General features: G+C 37.2%; 1 protein-coding gene and 1 long non-coding RNA gene across 3 annotated transcripts; both read left to right on the top strand.

Moving 5' to 3' along the window:
* Positions 1-1,660: 1,660 nt before the first annotated feature.
* Positions 1,661-20,950, top strand: LOC310734714 (uncharacterized protein). Of its 2 annotated transcripts, none has more exons than XM_083557096.1 (20): positions 1,661-2,072; positions 2,162-2,206; positions 2,878-2,922; positions 3,229-3,288; positions 4,108-4,140; positions 4,265-4,368; positions 6,811-7,098; positions 7,202-7,303; positions 7,869-7,995; positions 8,121-8,251; positions 8,369-8,635; positions 9,115-9,213; positions 9,343-9,469; positions 9,798-9,914; positions 10,517-10,701; positions 13,970-14,124; positions 19,013-19,255; positions 19,342-19,504; positions 19,612-20,101; positions 20,375-20,950. In XM_083557096.1, the coding sequence occupies exons 1-19, from the start codon at positions 2,063-2,065 to the stop codon at positions 19,687-19,689; spliced, it is 2,379 nt and encodes a 792-aa protein (XP_083413222.1). In that variant the 5' UTR covers positions 1,661-2,062; the 3' UTR covers positions 19,690-20,101; positions 20,375-20,950. The 2 variants fall into 2 exon arrangements, with proteins under 2 accessions (XP_083413222.1, XP_083413223.1); XM_083557097.1 differs by having other exon boundaries at positions 1,663-2,072; positions 2,897-2,922.
* Positions 12,697-13,894, top strand: LOC310734798. The gene is made up of 2 exons (XR_014536140.1): positions 12,697-13,555; positions 13,625-13,894. It is a non-coding gene; the product is annotated as an uncharacterized lncRNA (long non-coding RNA).
* Positions 20,951-21,332: the final 382 nt, after the last annotated feature.

The following is a 21,332-nucleotide window of genomic DNA, read 5'->3' on the forward strand; positions in this document are numbered from 1 at the left end:
ATATTCAGTACCGCGGGTGCAATCCCGTACAACCAATAACGTTGCTACCGTATTTTTGGCGGTAAAGTTCTCTTAACCACAGCTGGCGTTTTATTTTTTATCCTAAAATTTACTTTTTTTACAGTGTAGCTAGCTCATGTAGTCCTAACAATAAATGGAAGTAAATTCAAGGTAATTACTTTAATTTGAAGTTTAGCAATGTACTTGGAAAAGGCAAAAGTTTTAACACTAAATAAGCAGATGTTCGCGTTCCAACTTTAGACATAACCACACAAATAGTCACAATGAAATGCTTTGCATATTATGCTACAATAATGCACACAGGGTAAAGTCAAGCCTAAACAGAAATGCATCTGTTGCTAAATATATTTAGTGATATTAAGCCCAGAACTATTATCTGTAAAGCAACCACAAAATGTAAAGCAAAATGACATTTTTCAATAAATATACATACAAAAAATTGGGATACATTTTGAGGCACTTATTTAAGACATACTTGGCTTTATTTTTTTCCTTCAATCATTTCATACAACCTTAATTATTTCTTTATTTCATACAACTGATAATATTGGCTTTATGGCAACACTTTCTGGGATAAAAAAATAATAATAATGAAAAAAATTGGTTTGGAAACAGCACCGCTTCTGCTCCGTGAAGTCAACACAAAGAGCTTAAGGAGGAGCTTCTTCTTCCCACAGGCAATGGCCTCATCTAGGAGAACACCCAGGTCTTGAACTTGTGTTGTCATCATTAGGGTTGAACTTATATACGCTAAATGCAAATGATTCATAATCTTTACCTCTTTGATGCTGCTTTGGGGCAAAGTTCAATATTTAAGAAGCTCTACAAGTTTTTAGTTTTACACACTCCCTTTAATTTTAATGAATCAGGCCATTAACTCATTAATCAGTCGATTGGTGCGTCAATAATGTCTAGATCAAAGCTGAATTGTTGATAGCCGTTCAAAGAAACTCGTTAATCTCATCTTAACAATTAATGCTTTCGCACAATGGAATGCATTGCATTGAGAGCCAATGAGAGCAAAAGATTCATAAATGCTTTGTAAATTGCTGTCAAACTTTTCAGCTCCAAATGCATGCAAATGGCAGATTTAAGTCGCATCCTTTTTTCCACTGAAACAAATATCCAGCCAATGCATTACAATTTTGCGAGTACTTTGAGCTTCGTAGCATTAAAGTCTACAATTTGGTCCAATAATCTTTTTCTGTTTTGTTTTTTTCCGAATGTTTTTATTAAAAAAAAACTTCACCATGTGCCGTTTCAAAGCTAAAGTTCATGACCTCGTCAGTATCCTTAATGTGGAAGGTGGAAGGACTTGCTCTTAAGTTGCCCTGACAACTAACCCCAACAGTTGTTGTGTTGACTGTGATCTATTTTAGTTTTGAAATGAGGTTGAAAGTCTTCCTGTGTTTGAGGGACGTGTACATGTTCCTTTTCTTGATATGCGACAATTTGGAAGTTGAATGGGATGAAGATTTACTTTGACCGAACAAATATCCAGATGTGGACTCCTAGAAAATCCTTCTTCTGCATTAATGATTTTGTCTCTGTAAAACCTGCCCACAGTTCTTCACTAATTCTTACTTGTGATCCAGTTCAAGTTGAATGGTGGTCTAGTGGTTAGGATGCGGCGCTCTCACCGATGCAGCCCGGGTTCGATCCCCGGTCAGGGAATCAACCCCAGCCATTAGGGTTGCACAAAACTTTAGCGCCGGTCCCAAGCCCGGATAAATGGGGAGGGTTGCGTTAGGAAGGGCATTCAGCGTAAAAACATGTGCCAAATCAAACATGCGAATGATCCGCTGTGGCGCCCCCTAATGGGAAAAGCCGAAAGAAAGTTTTTACTTGTGATCCAGTTCATCTCAGCTCAGATCAGTAGGGTTTAGTTGAGGTCCCATCCCATTATAAAAAAAAAAAAAAAAAACACTCCAGCCAACTGTTTGCTCTCTAAAACACTTACAAAGCCTGGGCTTACGCTTTATGTCATTGTCTTGGAGTATGGAATGGGAGCAACGTCGCTTCACCTTGAACTTTTACCTACATGTTTGACTGTGGGTGTGATGCCTTTTTTTTATTCTCTTCCAACTGCCTTTGTTTACTTTTGTTTTCTGCAAATTGCCTCCTTGTTTCATAATGACAGCTGAAGTGACATTCCGCAGATCCAACCGAAAACGTCTGCAGCCTGGTAAGTTTTACCCTTCTTCATTTTTTTTTACTTTTATCTTTCCCTTTTTTTTCCAAGTCTATTAAAAGAAATAAAATAATAAATCCGTACTGTATATTTGTAAATATCATGCATATTCATTGGACTTATTTTTATTCCTAGCGCATTCGGCTGACACGGAAAAAAAAACTAAAGTGAAGCTACTATCCGACTAAAACAATTTGTCTGGTAAAAAAGAAAAAAGAAGCGTCCAGTGTCACCATTATAACAAAATTCATAGCAATAAGAACGTCACTTCGTCCGCTCTTTATCGAAAGGTACAATAATTATAGACTTACTCGGAAAGAGCGAAGCAATAAGACATGGCGGAAGTGGAAAGGAGGATGAGGGATGGAAAACCTGACACAGAGGGAAAAAATAAAAGAAAATATACACAAATAAAATAAAACCAAAAAATTCTATTTGAGAAAGTGTATATTATTGCATGTATTTACATATTTAAACATATCTAAAACAGGGATGAATCAGTTATACAGTTTCAATTTCTACTGTAAGCGCATTTGCATTTGCATTTGCATTTAGCAGAGCACCAGTGACGTAATTATTATTATTATTTTTTTTTTTTGGAACTGCCTTTGCTGCTTTTGCATTCTGTTTCTAATTCTAATTGCCTCCTCACTTCATAATGACAGTTGAAGTGACATTCCTCAGATCCAACCGAAGACGTCTGCAGCCTGGTAAGTTGAAACCTTTTTTTTTTTTTTTTACTTATATCTTTCCCTTTTATTTTAAGTATTTAAAAAAAAAAAATTAGGAAAAAAAAAAAGTCATTACTGTCTTAGGAATAAAACTTATAGCTACTAAAATAAAATCTTACAGTATAAATTAAAACTGTATAACCGCTTCATACCTGTTTATATATTTATATTCACACAATAATATACACTTGCTCAAATCAATTTTTTTGGTTTATTTTGTTTGTGTATATTTTCTTTAGGAATTAAATGTGTTAACGTCTTTTTCTTTCTTTTTTTCCATCTCAGGTTTTCTGTCCCTCATGCTCCTTCCACTTCTGCCATGTCTTGTTGCTTCGCTCTTTATGAGTATGAGTAAGTATAAATATTGTACCTTTCGATAAAGAGCAGAGTGACACTGTTATTGCTATGAATTTTGTTATCAGTAGCTTTACTTTTTCTTTTCTCTTTTTTATTGTCTTTTTTTTTTGTTGTCTTTTTAATCAATAGCTAAAACCTACTAGAGACAATTTGCTTAAAAATTACCAGAAAATCTTATACTGGCTTGCAAACTGGACAGGTGAATACCACCATACACTATCACCGATTATCTCTTCATCACGGCACCTGTTAGTGGGTGGGATTCATTTATTAGGCAGCAGGCGCACATTTTGTGCTCAAAGTTGACGTGTTAGAAGCGGTTATATACAATATAACTATAATCTAATTATAATATATACCTGTTATAATAACAGCGTTTTGTTCTCTTTTGAGATATTAGATCGGATTGTTTGTTTTTGGTGTATGGGATCCAATATTTCTTCATTCGATGCAAATCTAAGGAAAGAAAAGTGAAAAGGAAAGTGAGTTTGGTGAAAGTAAATAACTCGTGTAGTTGGTTTTGCTAATCCGTAGTAGCAGGTAATCAGTGGTTTTGCTAAAGCAAACCGTTTTCACGCTGAGGTTATTTTTTTATTTTAGTGTGTATTTAATCTAATCTTCATATTACATTCCTGCTATTATAACTATGGGAGCTAAACCGCACCCATAATCGACAACAGTAGCAGTCACTACATGCCTGCAAGAGGTGACAAGTGATTTGCGATTGAAGTGAGAAAAGCTCATTAATACTGATATGTCGTATTCATTGCCTGATAATTGCTCTTTATTTATTATTATTGTTAACAGATGGAAGCCCGGCACCAACGACATCTGTACCAGGTAACTTTATAACCGTGTGATTTAATGACTTTGCAGTAAATGAAAGTAATAAAACCAAAAAAAAAATAAAAAATTACAGCTAGCATTGTAGAAGTAATAAGATAATTGTGTTTTATTGTTCGAGTTGGTCCCACAGCAGTGCAGCTTTTTCTCAACGATGGAGAACATGAAACAATTCAGCTGCAGCAGCCATTCGTGTACGCCGGAACGACTTACTCTCATCTCTATGTAAGTATTAATACAATCGGGCGAGTCGAATTCTCACGCTAGTAGAAACACTGTAGCTTCACATCTTCCAATTTATAACGTCGCACATTGCGTTTTTTTTTTTTCCTACACTTTGTGAGTCAAATTTAATAATCAACACTTTGCTCCTGTTTCCACACACAATGCTTTTATTCGAAGAGGTCAGGGTTGTGGACCAGTACCAGTCCGTGGAAGAATTGATGCTGGGTCACTAAATTCTATGAACAATTAAAATAACAATAAAACAATAATAGATCAAACCCCCCTTTTGCAGCCTCGAACCCTATTTCCGGCCCCCACCAGGCAGTCTGCAAGATATATATCAAATAAATAAAAATAAAAATAAACATTATAAATGTTAAATTCATCAAAAAGTATTGTAATATTTGGATACCTTATCATACCTATTATACCCTGTTTGTTTTTTACCGATCGTGTAACCTGCTGCTGCTGTAATGCAATAATTGCCTTCACGGAATCAATATCAAAGTCTAAGACTAATAAATTATTAGCCACAATATTTTCACTTTCAATTAGGGTCAAGATCGCCCTGAGCTGGTATCGAGCATTGTTCTTTTGGGCCATAGGATTCTACACTCCTAAAAAACAGGGTTCAATATAGCATCACATATATATTATAATATAGTATATAGACAGACAGACAGACAGACAGACAGACAGACAGACAGACAGACAGACAGACAGACAGACAGACAGATAGATAGATAGATAGATAGATAGATAGATAGATAGATAGATAGATAGATAGATAGATAGATAGATAGATAGATGGATAGATACAACTTTATTGTCATTGCATAGTACAGGTTCACAGCAACGAAATGCAGTTTGGCATCTACCAGAAGTGCAAAATGAAGCAGTCGTGCAAAAGTGCAGATAAATATCTAGCATATTTACAGTGCAGATAACTATCTAGCATACTTACAGCAAGTGGTATATATGAAAGTATATACAATGAATAAATATAGAGGCTATTTCAGTGCAGAGATGTGTGGACATTCGGAAGTACAGTAAATAAATATGAAGGCGTACAGTAATTAAGAAAAATGTATAAATAGTATAATATTTGTATATATAATAGTATATATAATATTTGTATATATATATATATATATATATATATATATATATATATATATATATATATATATATATATATATATATATAGTATAAATAGTATAATATTTGTATCAAGTCTTTATTTACGAAACCTAAAAAAAGGCTCGATATCGATAGATGAAACCATTTTGAAGAGTTCATTGAAAAAGGACCCAATAGATATTTTTGAATCCACGTTTTATTGTTCTTCTTGAAACCACTTAGAGGTTCCTTATTATTATTATTGTTATTATTATTATTGTATTTTTGAAAAGTCGACCGATATGGGTTTTTCTTCGGCCGATGCCAACAACAGGGGCAGCCTATGGGCGATATTTGATGTCGATTTATTTTTTTTGGCCAATATGTTTGCCCGATAAAATCGAATTCTTTCTCTCTCTAAATGGTATTCTCCTTCTCTTTTCAAAAGCAGCGTCATAAGCATCATAAACATAAGGATAGATTAAAAAAACGAACAATAAGAACTCCGGTACACAACTAGCTGATGGTTGGCCGTCAGGGAATATCGGAGGGCGTTTGGTGGGTTGATTAAGGAAGTGATTTTGTGTGTCGGTTGACTTTAGCTTTTCCCTGCTGCATTTCCCGTCAGACGCCATCAGCTGTTTTCTCGGTATTGCATTAAGAATCTGTTTGATTAGCATGGGGGTGTGCGTCTGTCACCTGTTCAAACAAAAGGTTATTCGGCAGTTTATTCCTGTTGATAGCTTTAATAAGGTGAAATATAAATTCTAAGGAAAAACAAAAAATAATTACCTGAAGTTAATTAAAATGATCCAAAGTGTAATTATGTAATTAAAAGAGTAAACTAACAGACTGGAAAATCCAGTTCTGAATTAAACAAATGTCAAATAAGCTGCTGCTGTTTCAAGGTTCACGTTCAACAACAGGAATGAAAGGAAAATGCAACAGAATGTTATTATCATCGTATGTTCCGAAACTACTACTTCTTCTTCTTCTTTTGGCTGCTCCCGTTAGAGGGCGCCACAGCGGATCATCCGTCTCCATACCCCCCTGTCCTCTTCACTTGCCTCTTTCAAAACAACTACCTGCATGTCTTCCCTCACCACATTCATAAACCTCCTCCTTGGCTTTCCTCTTTTCCTCCTTCCTGGTGGCTTCATCCTAAGCTTTCCCCTACCGATATACCCCATGTCCCCTTCTCTGCACATGACACATGTCTCAATCGCACCTCCCTCACCTTCCCAAAATGTCCTACATCGTTCCGAAAGTATATTCCGAAATAATTATGACTGATTTAGGCATTGTTTCTCTTTCTCCCTCAGCTAAATATGGATGGTTATGTATCTTTTGCTATTCCAAAGATTGCTGATCAAACATCAAGTTGGATTAACGTACCCAACCCACAAGTTGGCAAAAACATCATCGCGCCGTTGTGGACCGATCTTCGTGTTGACCAAGGAGGAAGCTGGACTTATGAGCAGGCCACAAATGGCTTTCTTCTAACAGAAGCTACAAATGCAATTAACATCATGTTCCCCTCTATTAACTTTTCTGCTTCCTGGGTCTTTGTCTCCACTTGGGAAAACGTACCACTTGAATGGACTTCAGGGGTGAGGAGCATTCAAGCGAAACATTTTTACCGGCGATGGAAATGAAAGTACTGTTTACCTAAATAGATTGATTTTCAAAACTAACAGTGTCCCTCTCTGTCAGGTTGCATCCCTCCAAGTTGTCTTGGTATCAGACAGGGAAGGTCAATCTTATGCCCTGTTGAACTACGGTACCATACCTTCTATTCCCTCCCCTTTCTGGCTGGTAAGAGCATTTAGATAAAGACCTTGAATGTGCAGAACCCAAAAAGTATTGGGTCGACTGGTCATCAGTACCGTATGTGATTTTTGAGCATTGCATTTCACATTTAGTCCCAATTTGCTCTTATAATTCCCTCCACACTTCTGCGAAGAGGTTCCACCAGATTCTGGAGTGCGCTTATGGATATTTGTGTTCATCAGCCAAAAGGGTGTTACGAAAGGCAAATACTGATGTAGGTGAGGAGGCGTGGGGTGCAGTTAATCCCAAAGGTGTTTAGTAGGGATGAGATCAGAGCTCAAAAATCTCTCCAAATCATGTAAACCAGAGCTCACTTTGAGGCATGCTGGAACAGGTTCGGGTTTCCAAGTTGAAGTGATTGCAAAGTTTTATTATAACGTCATCTAAAGATGACTTGTACAATCGAGTGCTTCCGGATTTGTGGTAACAGATTGGAAAAGAAACAAATATAACAGGAAAGGTCAGGTGACCCAATACTTTTGGCAGTATAGTGTATTTCTCCAGGGGTGTGGAATAGATGTAACTGAAATGTATGATGTTTTTTTTTTAGGCCGGCTTTGACGTAGAAAACAGTGATTTTATCACTATTGCAGTAGACAATTCCTCTCAGCTGTCTTCGACTAGTAACGGCAATATCCCAGGTTGCTGGGCTTTTCACGTGTCCAATTTACCTGCAGGTAACGTTTTTGAATCGACAATAAAAGATTCACTGAAAGTCACGTATAAATAGAGGTTTAAATTGGGTAATGCAGCTAACCAAGGCCAAAACATTTATCTCATTCTTGTCGCTTTAATTGTCCAGGCAATCCAGTTCCTGCAAACTTCTATCCCTTCTGGCATGGTGCAAAAGTTGACCTTAATAATGGAAGATCCTCTCAGATAACACTTCAGAGGGCATTCCAGTACTTTGAATCATACATGAACACAATATATGTAAGCCTGATTCGTAAAGAAATCAAATGTACAGCACATATTTGTGTAAAAAACATTACAATATCCTGTTCGTTTTCGGTGTTGACCCGTTTCTCGCCTTCGTCCGATTCATTTTAGGTGAATAAGAACGGCGTACTGAGTTTCTCAGAGCCACTCCATGAGGAAAGTCCTGATATCTACGCAAATAACACCGACATCATCGCTCCATTTTGGACCGACTTCGTAACTGACGATGGAAAAGTCGTCTATCAGGAAGTCACTGATGGTCCTCTTCTGACCCGTGCGATGCAAGACATTAATACCATGTTCCCAGGGAATCATTTTTATGCTACTTGGCTTTTTATAGTCACCTGGGAAATGATGTCGTTCGTCAACAATACAGGGGTGAGAAGGGATTCCTGTTTAATTCAATTGTTTTCATTTAATGCAGTAATATTTTCAAATGCAAGCATTTCCATATATATATATATATATATATATATATATATATATATATATATATATATATATATATATATATATATATATATATATACTGTATATATTTTAATTAAATTTTTTTAAAAGACGTCTTAAAAAAATGTGTGTTGCGCTGAAGGGTTTAATTTTATGTCTTTTATATTTATTTATTTATGTTTCTTTTTTTTCTTTCGGCCAAAGATTTTTGAGGCTCTTTGAGCTGCTACTGTGAGGAGTCTATACCGCTCCATTAGACAACCACACATCATTGCTGTGTTCTTTAAAATTACAAACCCGTGCATGTGCAGACTGGACACAATCATGACATCCTGACTGTCAATGCAGCCAAAATTCCCTTTGTGCAACATCATCATCATCAATTCTTTTTTGTTTTGCTTTTTAAGGCTGCGACATTCCAGGCAGTCTTAATTTCCAATGGTGCAGACGTCTCCTATGTCATACTGAATTACGGACACATTAATTCTACTAATCAGAATTGGCTGGTGAGATGTCTATTCTTCTATACTTCTACCTCCCTCCTCATGTTAACATATCGCAAGTATTTTAATGATGTGAATATGAAATAAATTCACTGGTTTAGTTGTAAGTTGTTGTTTGGTCTCTCTTTAAAGGCTGGCTATAAGGCAGTGCACAACAGCTACAATTTCATTCCAGAAACAGACAGCGTTAAACTCTCTTCGACTTCTAATGTCCACATTCCCGGTCGCTGGGCTTTCAAAATCGGCTATCCCGCCACATGTAAAAAATTTTCATAAATAGTTCTTTGAGTTTAATATTAATGTGTTTAGACTGATACATTATCTTTTATACATTGAACATTGTCTTTATAATTACAGCCGAATCCAATACTGTATTCCTAATTATAGCCATTTTTGGTTACCAATCGATAATAATTAGCTTTCTTAAAATCATTTTTAATTAAAACCATGTAGCAGAACCATAGTTGTGCAGTTGTTCTAAAAAATATAGTCAAACAAGCCTGGTCGATTAGTTTGGGATTTTATTGGGGATTTTAGTAATCTAACCTTAGATTAACGATTGCCATTCTGTGTGTCTTTCTCTGTAGCGCCCTGTCAAATTTTTAAATGCACATGGACTGAAGTTTGCAAACACATAAATGGAGTTTATAGCTGTGGCTGCAGAGAGAAATACAATAGAACTGACACAAACTCAGACGTTCATGGTATGTTTTAATTTTCCTTCATGTATTAGTGGTGCAACCACCACCATGCTTTACTGTGTGGACAAAAAATAAGGAACGGTTAAAAAATTCAGAGAATGGTTCAAGATAGTTGCTGGGTCCAGCTCTCACAGCCAGCTCTATTAAGATATTTTTTGGGTTAAAGTAAAAGATCTTGAGTGGCCCACTATAGAGATCTGACCTGAACCCTATTGAATGTCTTTGGTATGAGTTGGAATGTAAACTGCGCCCCAGGTCTCCTCACCCCACAGTACCCAACTTTGCCACCGTCCTTGTGTCTGACTAAGCAAAAATCTTCACAACCACACTTTAAAATCTATCGGAACATCTTCCCAAAAAAGTTATTAGGTGGTTATAAGAGCAACTGGGGACTAAATGTGCAATAAGTAGTTCAAACAACATACACATACTTAAAAGCCTAAAGTGTCACTGTATATAAAGTTCTCAGTCTCGCACATTTACTAGACAATTTCCCAAGTAATACACTCTTTTTGAAGAAAATTTTTAGTCTTTAATGTATGTGATTGTAAAAATATATAAATATAGGAAGTAAGTTGTCTGTTTTTTAATGGCTACATTTTCAGGTGCCTCTAAAACATGTTCAGGCAGTACTGGATTAATGTCTCTGTCTCGCTGTCAGCTCTTTGAAGCCGGATATTCTGCAGATGTTCTCCACCTCAACGACCCGAATTGCAAAGGGCAGGTCGAGAATGACAGGCTGGTGTTCAAATTTGACATCAATGCCAAAATGTGTGGCACAACTCTAACGGTAAATTAAACAGCCCTTTGTTATATTTACTTGACATACATGGATCTATTACTTATTCCAAGATTTGCCATATCCCATGAGTGATTTGCTTACTGTAGTTTCGATTTGTCATTTTGTCGCACTCACCAGCTTGGTGAAATTTTGGCAAATGTGAAAATGTTTGGCAAAAGTAAGTTGAATGAGTTTGAGGAGTATAAATCTTTCTCTAGTCATGTAAATTGTATGGTGGCCGAGAAGTGCAAAACAAATTAACAAATCCGAAAACAAATTAACAAATCCAAAAACAAAACACCAAATCCAAAAAACAAAACACCAAATCCAAAAAACAAAACACCAAATCCAAAAACAAAACACCAAATCCAAAAACAAAACACCAAATCCAAAAACAAATTAACAAATCCAAAAACAAAACAACAAATCCGAAAACAAATTAACAAATTTAAAAACAAAACAACAAATCCAAAAACACATTAACAAATCCGAAAACAAATTAACAAATTCAAAAACAAAACAACAAATCCAAAAACACACTAACAAATCCAAAAACAAAATACCAAATCCGAAAACAAATTAACAAATTTAAAAACACATTAACAAATCCAAAAAACACAACGACAAGCCAGACAAACTGGAAAAGGTAGGTATAGTTTGCGAATGGAAACTTACAGATCATTGGACGAGACACCTGTCATTCAAAATATACAGGAAGTACAACTTTTTTCCCCCTTTTATTTATTTATTTATTTAATAATTTATTTATGTTTTTATTAAGCAATTAACCATATACAAACAACATGGCAATAACATGTACAATTTACATTACAATACACAGAACAGGTGCATAAAAATACAAATATATACACATACATAAATACAATTTATAATATTAATCTTCAAATTAAAGTAAAAAAAAGGGTAAAAATAAACAGGGTTATGGTTTATCCTGTAAATCATATTTTTCTATAAAGGACAAAAGATTCATTGCATTTTTCTTTCTAATCACTTTTAGGGCTGTTGTGAAAGAAATAAACTCATTATAAAATGCAAAAAAAAAAAACATTGGTTTTAAGTATTTTGATTTTGTATATAAAATTTTCCCATCTGAAGTATATTATTAACAAGAAAGTCGTCTCTGTTATTGTTTATCAGAGCTTGGGTTCCTTGGTGGTCTAGTGGTTAGGATTTGTTACTCTAACCGCCGCAGCCCGGGTTCGATTCCCGGTCAGGACACCAAACCCAGCCATTCAAACAGTGCCGGTCCCAAGCCCGGATAAATGGGGAGGGTTGCGTTAGGAAGGTCATCCAGCGTAAAACGTGCCAAATCGTAAAATTTCTTAGATCTTTTTGTCATGATATACTGCAGCATCTCCAACATCACTGCATATGAATTTCCTTCCTCAAAGTATCTTTGGATTAATTCCAGTGTCTCCTTGCTCGCCAATGTTTATTTCTGTTATTTTTTATATTTAAAGGTGCACTAATCCAAATAATATAAAAAAGTTTAAAGTAAACGGACAATTTTACACATGTACAAGAAAGAAAGTTATAAGATTTCATACTTCCTGTATATTTTGACTGACAGGTGTCTCGTCCAATCATCGGTAAGTTTCTATTCACAAACTATACCTACCTTTTCCGGTTTGTCTGGCTTGTCGTTGTGTTTTTTGGATTTGTTAATGTGTTTCGTGCACCGATTCAGACAAACCGGAAAAGGTAGGTATAGTTTGTGAACGGAAACTTACCGATGATTGGACGAGACACCTGTCACTCACCTGTATATCTTGACTGACAGGTGTCTCGTCCAATGATCTGTAAGTTTCCATTCACAAACTATACCTACCTTTTCCGGTTTGTCTGGCTTGTCGTTGTGTTTTTTGGATTTGTTAATGTGTTTCGTGCAACGATTCTGTAAGGTATTTTGACATGCCTTGGAAAGTGTTCTCAGTTACCTATAGCATGTTAATAAGGAAACTCAGTAATAGGTACGACACATTTCATTCCAATAATTGTTTTATTAGTATAGCACTTTTTCTTTAGCCCTTTTTTTTTTTACCAAAGAACATGTTATGAATAGGCGAGTTTACAGAACGGCTCAATCACCAACAATTTGCGCAAGTGACTCCGAGATAGTCAGCAGTCAAAGCGCGAATTCGTGACAGCCTCACACATAAACTTGAAGGTTAAGGAATGACTTTGAGGAGCGCCCGTATTCCTACCGTCCTGCCAAGCCACGCACGTCACCGCATCTGCGACTTCTGAGCTGAAGCTGCTTCTCTCTCATTCAATCTTTTCATTACATCAGGCCAATCCTGGTGCTTCCTCCCATTGCATTTTGCATTATGGTTCTTGAGAAAGTCTGCATCTCACATTTTGTGTTTGAACCTCCTATACACAGCATCTTTTGTATATGCAGGAGATGGTTGAACAGACAGACACTTCTGGTGTGTCCATTCACTTCCCAAATGCAAGAGGTCCGTCCCAAATCCAACGTGGGTCACTTTTTTATTTGTCAGTGAATTAGCTACATTTCTTAAACAGTACTTCCTGCGGTCTTAGAAAGTCCCCCAAGCACCAAAACTTCTATCAAACTTTTAAAAACCACAATCATGTGTGTACCCCTTACCACCCTCTATTCACAAACCGGCACTTGACATGCTTACAACTTCACCAGGAACTGATATGTAGTTTCTTGATTGCTTACTAGTATGCAGTCGTTTAGACTTATTCAATGATGGCATGAAGCACATGAGGGATCCACAACAGTGTTCCACCCAGTGGAGGTCCTGGAAATGCATGGCTTTGAAGCCTTACAAAAAAAAACTGCTCAAGCATTGCCATAGGCCTCAAGAACGAGGTTGATGGCTCGTAGATGGCTCACAAAAAAAAATCCTGTTCAAGCAGTGCCATAGGCCTCAAGAACGAGGTAGATCGCTTTGTTATGTGACACCAGCCAGTTTTAGCGAACCCTCTGAGGGCACCCTCGGGGTGCCAATAGCAATGTCTAGAGTATTTAAGCTTCTGTCTCATCCTGATGTACTTCTGGGGTTTGAGCATAATGAGCATCTCATGTGGCCACAAATGGAAGCACTGCAGCTGGACTAGTGGTAGGATTTTGGCCATTAGATTTTTGGCTAGACATGAACTAACTCAGGGAAATATTTTTCACCCAACACAGTTTCCTTCCAAATCGAAAAGTAAATGTATAAAAAAAGGATCCATGATTTCCATAATTTCCCCAATTTCTTTAATGCAATTTGTGTTTCTTTAGAATAATGGCACGCACATCATCTTCAGGAACAACGTTCGAACAACTGACGGAAGGGGTGTGAACAGTCATGTTGGTGGGCTAAATATTGCCTTTTCCTGTGCGTATCCACTCATCCAGGGCATCTCAGTGCCCACATCCATCCAAACATCAACAAGGTAGAAATCAATCAGATAATTAGATTATATATATATATTTTTTTTTTTCAAAACTAAACCCTTTTACATATCTTTTTGGTTTTATAGATTTTTGTTTATGTAACATTGTTTTCATATTATGACCATTTCCAATCCAATTGCAATTTTTTAATTGTTAGGACTTCTAATAAACCCAAATTATATTCCCAATAGTATTTTCACAATAATTTTGAAATCGGGAATAAAAAGTTGAGACCAAGGCAACAAAAGGTTCGAAAAGTAAGCTAGAGGAACTACATTTAGCAACCAAATAGGTTAATTGGCACCAGGTCAATAACATGATTGCATATAAAAATAAATAAATTAATTAATTAATAAGAGTATATCAAATAGGCAGAGTTTCAATTTCAAAAGAATGTTTCTCAACATTAAATTGCAAAGAGGAAGTATCTAAACTCAACAGTATCAAAAGTTTTATATCGTAATTTAAATATTATAAATCTAATAATATTTCTAATATAAACATTTCTTCAAATATTGAAAAATCTCTATGTGCAATAGACGAAAATAAATATCGGATGATCGTGATGTTTGGGCCCTCAGGTGGCGCTTCGTTTAAAAAAAAATTTTCTGTAATTAAAATTATTGTATGGAAACCCCTCCAGAAATCATTATCTGTGAACACATATGCATTTACATATGGCACATATGGCTTCTTTTCACATCTGGCTTGCCTCCAGTCCAGATCTTTCACTATTTCAAATCATTTGTTACATTGTGAAATTAAAATAAACTCCAGCAACGGGTCTCCTCGGCATCAAGATGTTTACAGACTGTTGATTTATGAACTAAGCAAATTACTAATTAACTAAAAGATTACAGAGGACCTGAAGTGCCCCTTTCGTGATGCTTTCGTGATGTCGTCAATCTAAGCGATGACGTACGATCTCTTAGCACATTATAATAAACCTAAAGAAAGAGAGCCCATATAATAATTACCTACTTCGTAGTTCCAATTTGGCGTAGAATTCGGCTTTTTAATTCTTTTTCGAGTTACATTTTACATTGCTGTAAATGCCACTATCCAGAACGACTTACATTTAACTGAGTAGCTGTGGGGTTGAGGACCCTACTCAGCGGGCCCAGGAGTGGCAGATTGGTGTGGCTGGAATTTGAGCTCACGGATCCAAAGTCCATTGCATTAACCACTAAGCTACCACCACAAGTGCAAAGGAGATGTGTGGAAGGGAACTATTTCACCATGAGCAATGGAACACTACCCAGGGCATACCGAGAATAATGGGATAATTTATTAAAAACGGTGAGGAGGAACGGGATATTTTGTGGTGCACAGTGGCAATCTACATACTCAGGGTTTTTTTTTTTGCTGTAAGTTCTGACTTTTTTAGTAGCACTTTGGTCCAAAAAACTCCTGGAAATTTCCTAGAAACTCTGGAGACAATTAACATTGCGAGAATTGAGGATATGCATGTTATAGAAGGTATGGGCAGGTTTCTCGAGACAAAACACGGCATCAAACATGGTTTAAACTATCAGGCCGGGGCTCAAACCGGGATCATCATGGTGAAAGACTAACTTGCTTATCGAAGAGCCATAGGAGAGATGATGGACTCATAAAGCCCCGAAAACAAAATGTCAACAGAAATATTAACAATGGCATTGGCAAAACAGGAAAAACAAACAAAACATGAAATAACCCTTACAAACTGGAAGCAGGAACGAGAATGACAAGGGCTAGGCAAACAAAAAAAGACAAAAACCAAACAAAGAACCAAGGAAATGGGCTGGCTAAAAAGATAAAGATGCAGGAAAAAAATGAGGAAGTAGCTCCCTAGCGGCCACTAGCGGCAACAGAGGGGAAAAAACCCTGGCATTAAACCTTGAAAGCTGTATTTTACCAACACTTCTGTACCAGCTGTAATGGTATGATAATACGGTTTGTCTCTTCGTTGCCATCTGAAAAAGCGATCAACTACTCAGTTGATCAGTTCTGTAAATCAGGCACATTTCATCCTGATTTGCAAAGTACAAATAGTTTCAGTTGTAAGGGTTGGTGTAATTGGGAACAAGTGTGTTTCATTTAGCTAAACACCTGAGCAAACTCATAGAAAATAACAAAAACAATCCCAGGTTCCTTTTCAGTACAGTCGCTAAATTAACAACAAATCAGGGATCTGAAAAATGTGTTCCATCACAGTTTAGTAGTGAAGACTTTATGAATTTCTTCACTGAAAAAATAGATAACATTCGAAAAACAATTGTGGCAGTTCAACCTCTGACAGCATCTCCCGACACAATCGTACTTACAACCCCACAACTACACTGTTTTACATGTATAGGACAGGAAGAGCTGTATGATGCTATTATGAAAGCTAAATCAACAACATGTCAGTTAGATCCAATTCCCACTAAACTACTGAAGGAAGTGTTATATACAGCTGGTGAGCCTCTTTTAAATATTATTAACTCCTCACTATCGTTAGGTCATGTCCCTAAATCCCTCAAGTTAGCAGTTATTAAGCCCCTCATTAAAAAACCTAATCTGGATCCAAGCACGCTATCGAATTACAGACCAATTTCAAATCTCCCATTTATGTCTAAGATTTTAGAAAAGATTGTCGCTGCCCAGCTATGTAACCACTTGCAGGAGAACAATATCTTTGAAGAGTTTCAGTCAGGTTTTAGGCCCCATCATAGCACAGAAACTGCTCTAGTTAAAATCACTAACGACCTGTTTTTAGCTTCAGACCAAGGCTACATCTCCCTATTAGTTTTACTAGATCTTAGTGCTGCGTTCGACACTATAGATCATGATCTTCTCCTCGATCGCTTACAGAATTACATCGGTATTCAGGGACAGGCATTAAGCTGGTTTAAATCCTACCTGTCCAATCGTTACCATTTCGTAGATTTAAATGGAGAGCTATCCAGGATAATGCTAGTAAATTATGGCGTGCCACAAGGGTCAGTTCTGGGACCCCTGCTTTTTACAATATACATGCTTCCATTAGGAAATATTATTAGAAGGCATGGAATTAGCTTCCATTGTTATGCTGATGATACCCAGCTATATATTTCATCCAAACCAGGCGATACAGCTCAATTAGCTCGCATAACTGAGTGTGTTGAAGAAATAAGAGATTGGATGACCCATAACTTTCTGCTATTAAATTCTGATAAAACGGAGATTTTGCTCATCGGCCCAAAAAATAGTACACAGAAGCTCCAGCATCTCATGTATCTATCCAGTCTCTTAACACGCTACAATCCGTCACGCTCCCTGAGATCTCAAAACTCTGGGCTTCTAGTAGTTCCTAGAATAGCAAAGTCCACTAAAGGCGGTAGAGCATTTTCACATTTAGCTCCTAAACTCTGGAATAGTCTTCCTGACAGTGTTCGGGGCTCAGATACACTCTCCCAGTTTAAGTGTAGATTAAAAACATATCTTTTTAGCAAAGCCTACACATAACACACATCACACACATCACATCATAACCTTGTGCTCCAGAACATCTGATCACATGCACATTATCAACTTGTGCTGTTAATATCATGAACAGCAGCTACGCTAATTCCTCTCCACTGCTTCTCTTTCTCTCCCCATCCCGAGGCATCCTGAGGTTTGGCCAGCTCCAGTCACGTCCCACCTCGTGAAGATTATGGACCTATGGATGATCATGGAGAAGTAGATGCCGAGTGTTTAAAGGCCCTGGCATGGAGAAGCTGATGCTGGATCTATGATGATCACAAATTGTTCTGTATTGTTGAAAGATTTATGACCAAACTTTTGATGTCACCCATATGAGGATGGGTTCCCCTTTGGGTCTGGTTCCTCTCGGGGTTTCCTCCTCGTATCGTCTGGGGGAGTTTTTCCTTGCCACTGTCGCCACGGCTTGCTCATCAGGGACAAACGCACACCATTCACCTTCACTGTTGTTTTCTGTAAAGCTGCTTTGAGACAATGTCTGTTGTGAAAAGCGCTATACAAATAAACTTGACTTGACTTGACTTGACTTGACTTCATTTTAAGCTGCATAACCGAATGCAGAGAGTGTGTGTTGGGTGTTGCTGGGAGTTTAAGTACATCGGACCTAACAAGAAAATTCAGTCTGACTATAGAGCAGGGATGAGCAAACTTTTTGACTCATGGGCCACAATGGGTTCTAAAATTTGAAGAACCTACAATATGAAATATTTTCAGTTGTTTCACACTTTTTGTTATGAATATAATGCCACGTGTGTTAATTCATAGTTTTGATGCCTTCAGTGTGACTCTACAATTTTCATAGTCATGAAAATAAAGAAAAGTCTTTGAATGAGAAGGTGTGTCCAAACTTTTGGTCTGTACTGTATATATATAACATTAGAGATTTGGCAAATTCAGTTTCATCAAGTGCCAAAAGATCAACAATTTGTTTTTGCCAGTGCATCAATAAACACAGTGTTGTTGAACTCCTTATTTTGCCAGTTCATAAAAGTCTGGAGTACGTTTTGTTGTGGCAATTCTCAGGATAGATCCGAGGTATTTGTCAGAAACTGTCGCAGTTTTTATAGAGTATCAGATTAAGCTCTCTTAAGAGAAGAAGAGAGTATTGCACGCAAACAACGTCAATTGAGCTGAAGTGCGACATCTTTAGGGGAAACGTGGGCATTACAAGGGAAAGGTAAATTGAACAATGTTTACCCGTACCTATTTTAATAGAATTTTGTCACGTTCGGCGGGCCGGATTAATTGTTCGCGTATGTGGCCTGCGGGCCGTAGTTTGGCCATGTCTGCTATAGAGTATTTATTGATATTTTATAGTTACTTTACTATAATTTTACAAGAATTGATTCGAATTTGTTCTTACTTTGGTTTTTTTTTATACTTTTTTTATTCCCTCTTCAGTCTAGTCCGCAAGGAGCTATCTACAGGGGGTTCATATGTGATCAGTATGATTCCATATCCCGATCCTAGTTTCTACATTCCGTATTCGGGCAACGTGACCCTAGAAGTGAACCAGCAGCTCTATATAGCTGTAGATGTGGAACAGGTAGACAGGAATCAAACCGCCCTCGTGCTTGGCAGCTGCTGGGCAACACCCGTGAACCAGATCGACCATTCCGTCCGCTGGGACCTGATCGTTAACGAGTAAGAAAAAGATTCGAACCCAAACCCTTCCAAACCCTCCGGTTTCTACAATGGACTGCACTATCTTACTTCCTTTCTATCTCCAGATGTCCACACCCTACTGACGGAACGGTGACGATGTTGCAGAATGGCGTCTCGTCATCCAGTCGCTTCTCCATCAGGATTTTCACATTCACCAGCTTCCCTACCAACATCTATCTACACTGCCAGGTCCATCTCTGTCAGCTGGATTCAGGCAACTGCGCAATGGTAAGTAAAAAAAAATAATAAAAAATTTGTAATTGACATCAATGCAATTGTGTTTTTCATTTTTGTGATTTATTTTATTTCCATTGCCTCTTGTTTCCACCCTTTAGCAATGCGATGGCGCCTTTTCCAGAAGACGCAGATCTGTAGATTTTTATGACTCCGCTGCAATTACCATGAGACTCTGATTTGTTCACAGTTGATAAAATAAAAAAATTAAATTTTTTCTTCGTTTAATTCTTGACATCAATAAAAAAAAAAATCTTACTTTTAAACAATTTCCATTTCATTTAACAGGCTCAGAAGTAATCGGATAGACTAACATAATTAAAATGCAATATTTTAACTTAATCTAATGATTGCCTGAAGTTTGGAACTATACCAAATACTAAATTTCCTTTTTTTTTTTCTTTTGCCAGGAATTTATCACAGAAAGCAGTAAAAAAAAATGCCAACAATTAGCCAATTGACAATCTTTTGTTAAACCCTTTGAAAATCTCTGCATTACTGATTCATTTCAAGTCTGTTGTGGTGTGTTGTCTAAATAAGTATGGACCTGACTTGTGATTTTTCTAATTGATTTAGATGATGCTAATTCATGTAATTTAACAATAAATTAAAGTTGTTTAAACCTGCAATATTTTTAAAAGGTTATATTGTATTGGGCCCTTGAGCAGAGCCCTTAAACCCCAATGGGTTCTCAGTTGAGGGAATGGGGACTTAACTTTTTGAATTAGGAGTTTGCAACCAGTGAGGTTCAGCAAATGTTTGGAACCAATGCAAGTTCATTCAGAACCCCTTGTTATGATGGAGCAGTGAAGCGGTGCGCAAACAAGCGTTCACTGTAAAAGCCTTTTAAAAGAATGGTGACAGTGCTGTGCAAAGGGAATTTGGTTGTCATTACCAGTTGGGGAGTCACGATTGTGCCCCGTCTGCTCATGCGATTACAATATGGGTGCATCATTTTAAAGGCGATGATGTGTGTTGTGGAATGGAATCGGTGAGGGCTCCTCACAATGGCAGGTCAATCAGCCTGGGACAAAATTATGACGTCCTAACCGACGCTGAATGACCCTTTGCACAGGACATGCACTATTACACTCACTATTATTTAAAAAAAAAAAACTTTTACAGTGAACGCTCAGTGTGTACACTTCACTGCTCCATTGTAACTAATGGCAAGGGGTTCAAAACGAGTTCATCGACACCCCAAGTTGTCAATTCCTAGTTCCAAAAATTCCCATTTCCCTGTCTCACCCTGTATAAAGAGTGTTTTTGTTTTGTTATTTTGGCCTTGGTTCACTTTAAAAATAATCTGAACAAAAGCACACAAGTGCGATCCACTAAAAAGGTGGGAGGTTACATTCACAAATGCTCTTTATTAAAAAAGGAAATTTCAGCTTATGATATAAAATTCACTCAACCATCAAGAACAAAAAAAGAATAAAATGACAGACGCCATTGGAACAACAGTATACAGGGGGCTAAGGCTTCCATGGCAAGAAACGGCACCAAATTTGCACGCTAAATAAGAAAAAATAAGAGAACCTCCAACCAATCAGAATCACACCCACTAGATTCACTGCATTTTTAATTGTGGATCTTCCCACTTCGTCCAGGCCTGCCTCTGGATAGTGTTCTCTTCGACTGAAGGCCACTCTCTGCAGCTCGGGACGGTTTCTCATCAATGCCTTGGGTGGTTCCATGAAATTCCGGAGTAAGAACGGGCGCTTTGAGGATGGATTGGACTGTAGTTAATGTCAACAGTGACTCCTTGTTAGTGTTAAAACTGTTTCACACACATTCCTTGTTCGTTCAGTGTCTATAGGAT

Source organism: Silurus aristotelis, assembly GCF_946808225.1.
Source record: "Silurus aristotelis genome assembly, chromosome: 12".
Taxonomy (NCBI): Eukaryota; Metazoa; Chordata; class Actinopteri; order Siluriformes; family Siluridae; genus Silurus; species Silurus aristotelis.